The sequence below is a fragment of the Atta colombica genome, unplaced genomic scaffold, assembly GCF_001594045.1.
Source record: "Atta colombica isolate Treedump-2 unplaced genomic scaffold, Acol1.0 scaffold3, whole genome shotgun sequence".
Classification (NCBI taxonomy): domain Eukaryota; kingdom Metazoa; phylum Arthropoda; class Insecta; order Hymenoptera; family Formicidae; genus Atta; species Atta colombica.
The window spans coordinates 706,395-711,199 of NW_017259403.1; the positions used below are offsets into that span (position 1 = coordinate 706,395).

General features: G+C 34.1%; 1 protein-coding gene across 1 annotated transcript; it reads left to right on the plus strand.

Annotated features, from left to right (window-relative positions):
• The first annotated feature begins 962 nt into the window (after positions 1 to 962).
• Positions 963 to 4,741, plus strand: LOC108690188 (5-aminolevulinate synthase, erythroid-specific, mitochondrial). The gene is made up of 3 exons (XM_018197363.1): positions 963 to 1,137; positions 1,219 to 1,278; positions 3,441 to 4,741. The coding sequence occupies exon 3, from the start codon at positions 3,455 to 3,457 to the stop codon at positions 4,739 to 4,741; it is 1,287 nt and encodes a 428-aa protein (XP_018052852.1). The 5' UTR covers positions 963 to 1,137; positions 1,219 to 1,278; positions 3,441 to 3,454.
• Positions 4,742 to 4,805: the final 64 nt, after the last annotated feature.

Sequence of the window (4,805 nt, forward strand, 5' to 3'; positions counted from 1 at the left end):
TAATTTTTAATATTACGAAAGCATTCTATAGAGATTATATGTCTACTTACAATATCCTTGATATTGTATTTTTAATACTCTGTATTATACCCTGATCTATTATTAAAATATTTATAAATATTAACTATTTTTAATTTAGTGCAATTTGAATTCACAATCCATGAACGAAAAATTCTTATCAGTTTATGTTGCATCTTGTGCTAAAAAAAATGTTTCGGCGTGATTTTAAGTATATATTTTGTACAACTGCGCACCAAAATCATTTTCAGTCTTTAAACATATACTTATTCTGAACAGATGTAGCAGTTTTACAAATTAAAGTAAATACTATTATAATACTTTTCAATATTTAAACAATATTACAGTAACATTAAATAATGTTACTTTTAATAATAATAATAATATAACATTATCAAGAGTGGACATATAACCATTCGTTAATATTTCGAAGGATATTATTCAATATTATATAATTTTAGTAATATTCTTGAAATGTTACATTTTAAGCATATTCTAAGAATATACTTAAAATATTACTTAATATTAAATAATATTATGCGCCTATAGGAATAATACGATATCATCTGTACCAAGAAAAATTTCAAGAATATATCAAATTTCCGTATTTTATAAGAAATAAAAATTAGTCATTACGATTCAATTATTTACGCCTAGTATCGTTGCATCACGATTCGCATCGATCATTTATTATCTGATTCCGAACATAAGAATATGAACGGTGAATACATATCGTATAATCGTAACAGTATAATGCAAGTGACACGTATCTAGCTCTTTTACATTTCGCAATTTTTTCGAATTAATTTTGCTCATTATGAAACAAGACACGTCTCAGCTGAATCATTTTTCTCGAGTCAATGTTTTCACAAATGCTAGTATAGTACTGTATACGAGCACCGACGATTTCGTCGATGATGCAGACCGCATGCGCCGAACTTGCGTTAAAACTTACGTGCGTCAGTAGTGTAAGTGGGCAGTGCAAGTGGGCACTTGAGGCGACTTGGGCAGTGAGTTGAGTTCGCTGCGGAATTGTTGCAAGCTAGTGTGGTGGCAGCTGATCGGTGAAGGATTGAATTCTTCTGCGTTCTCGCATAATCTAAATAAATTTTTCTTCGGGTCTCTATATCTCCCTATATAAAATTTTCCTGACTCGCAGCAAGACGACTTTCGGTTTCAACTTGTGTTTTCCGCTTTCAGCTGATTCAACAGTACGCCCGACGCAGTACAGCACTCGTCATATCATTAACGCCGAAAAAGGTAACGTATATCCTTTACCTGGAGACACAGACGGAGATGCTGCTCACTCTGTAACTTTCTCCTTTTCCTTCGTTCCGTCATACATTCTTGTATATGGCTATCGATGATTATAATTCAGTTTTTTTCCTTTATTTTTTTTGCAAGCTTCGATTTGGAATCTAGGATAACAGGTTGTTATCTAATGTCACGTCCCCTTGCGTCTCTGCTCGTTTTCTCGAATTATGCAATTCCCAGAGATTGAACATTTGCAATTATTGGATTCAGATAATCTTCAGATTGCACACCGTCGGATTTTTTTTATTATTATTTATATTCAGTATTATCTGTAGATTTATTTAGTTTGCGTTTGTATATACATATACGTTTCAATCTCTTTCATTTATAGATTAATGTTGAAGTATTTACATAACGTTACGTATTTGTTGATTTTCATTTAACTTAATATATGTATTATATATTATACGCGCGCGCGCGCGCGCGCGCGTGTGTGTGTGTGTGTGTGTGTGTGTGTGTGTGTGTGTGTACAGATGATTGAGAAATAAGTCGCGTACAACTTTGTCAGAATGTTTGAGAGATTATCCTGAGTAAAAAATGTCATGAATATAGATTTTTATTCTCAATACTTACATAATTATAAAAGTTTTAAAATGTTGCTGCTAGTAAATGCTAATTAATAGTAAGCATCAGTGCTGTGATTTTATACTCAACTATGTAACTGTTATAACATTTGTGTACAACAATTTGTTATATTACATTGATATTATTGAGTGTGAAATTACAATATTGATGTTATACGTTTATTGTTAATTGATTTTTACTAGAAATACCAGATGACGTTTATGTTGCAAAAGACGTCTTTTAGATATCTTATGCAACATAAATATTATCTGGGAAATAATGTTTGAGAAATGAAAATAAAATAGAAGAATATGTAAACATCATTTATTTATAATTCAATGTTATAATAATAAATGCATGCTTAATGTGTTCTTTAAATTTAAGCATACTACATGCATCAAAGATAAATCGAATGATGAATCAAAATATATAGGATGTTTCACAACTATCGCATTTCCTCTTAAGGACGTATTCTACTTGAGATAATTTTGAGACGAAAATCCTAATACAAAAATATCGAAATCATAATAGTTTTTTAATTACAAACTATCTTTAATCAATTATAATTCAAAAACTATTGTAGCCTCGACATTCTTGTATTAGGATTTCCGTCTCAAAATTACCTTCTTAAGAGAAAATGCGGTAGTTGTGAGGCACCCTATATGGTACACAATATACTGTATGAATTTTATTTTAGGGATGCACTGGGAAATATTCGGTATTTAGTATCCGACTGGATAGCTGGATATCATTTTTGTTTTTTAATATCGGTAATATTTTATATTGAAAGTTATTTGGTATTATTAATGCAAAATTTTATTCTTTTCAGCTGAACTTCTTGCACAATTCATCTTTCCTCTTTTTCTTTTCACGTTGAGAAGATAAAGAAAATTATTATCGCTATTTTTCCTTTGCTTTCCTTTTCTTTTTGAAAGCCTTGTTTTAGATATCCAATCAGATATTCCATATCCGGTATATCCAATAATTTTACGATCCAGTGCATTCCTATTTGCTGCATCAATATAAATTCTTTTATATTATTTTTTTGTTTTAATGTCTGTCAAATATATGATTTTATAAATGCTTTCCAGCAAAACACAGATGACACAGTTATGTTGAATCATTAAATCATTTAATCTATATTATTTGTCAATGTTAGCGCCATGGTACACAAAAAAATTTAAACAGTAAGCAAATTGATCAATTACAGTAAAGTTCGTAAGGCTATAACGTAAGCAGTAGCCAATCCAACATGTTGATTTCCTTATTGCTTACATCTTTTGCCTTAAGTTTTTTGTGTGCCATGGCTCTTAAACAAAGACGAAATGATCATTGTGTTACCCATATATTATAACTGTGCTTCTTGATGAAAAACACCATATGATAGTAGCAAATTTTTTTTAATTCTGTAATTACTACGAATAGAACAGGACTTGTTCAGGTTCATATAGCATTCTTTATTCAGGATGATCTCTTAAATATGTCAAAATTTATTACACTTGTCACCTTTCAAATTACCCTTATGCAAATCAATATACTTTTAGATCTTCTGACAATAATGCCGTGTCCATTTTTGACTCGTTTGTCTGCAAATTACATCCGCAATTATGGATCATCGCTGATAATGAATTACCGGCAACATTGCCCAGTAATGTCAAGATTGTTCAGTACAATGGCAAAGTCGGAGGAGTCTCAGCCGATTCCCGAGTCTATACAAAATCAGTGTCCCTTCTTATCCAGAGAACGGGATGCTATTAAGAAAGCCAGTTTAGCAATAGAGGAAGATGTTATCAATCTAGGTACAACGGAGCAAAAAGAGGAGGCGCAGTTCCCTTATGAGGAATTTTTCCATGAGCAACTTATGCGAAAGAAGAAGGATCATTCGTATCGAATATTCAAGAAAGTTAATCGTCTGGCTGAAAACTTTCCAGTGGCTATGGAATACTCGTGGGGTGAGAAACCTATAACGGTATGGTGCTCCAACGATTACCTAGGAATGTCGCGTCATCCCGCGGTGATCAGCGCAGTTCGTGAAGCATTGGACAAATTCGGTACTGGTGCCGGAGGCACGAGAAATATTTCGGGCAACTCCATGGGTCATGAGATGTTGGAGAAACGACTGGCGCTGCTGCATCAGAAGGAGGCCGGTTTGCTTTTTACTTCCTGTTTCGTTGCCAACGACTCTACCTTATTCACGTTAGCGAGAATTCTACCAGATTGTCACGTTTTCTCCGACGCTGGGAACCATGCCTCTATGATACAAGGCATAAGAAATAGCGGCGTGCCGAAGCATATATTCCGGCACAACGACGTGCAACATCTGGAGGAACTCCTGTCTAAGGTGGACAAAAATCTGCCAAAGATTGTTGCGTTTGAGACGGTACATTCCATGACCGGCGATATCTGTCCATTAGAAGAGTTGTGCGACGTCGCACATAAATACGGCGCGATAACATTCATTGACGAAGTCCACGCAGTCGGCTTATATGGCTTCTCTGGTGCTGGCATTGGCGAAAGGGATTGGGTACTTCACAAAATGGACATTATATCCGGCACCTTAGGAAAGGCTTTTGGCAATGTGGGTGGCTACATTGTTGGTTCCGTGAAGCTGATAGATATGATAAGAAGTTATGCAGCGGGCTTTATTTTTACTACTTCGCTACCGCCTACTGTCCTATACGGAGCTTTGACATCCGTCGAGATTTTGGCATCGGATGAGGGCAGATCATTGAGGACGAATCATCAGAAAAATGTCGCCTACATGAAGTCTATTCTTACTGCCGCCGGTCTTCCATTAGAAACATCGCCTTCTCACATTATTCCGATAAAAGTAAGCTACGACTAAATAGGTTAATTAATTAATCTTCATAATTAAACAATAATTATTGCTATAAAAATATATATATATA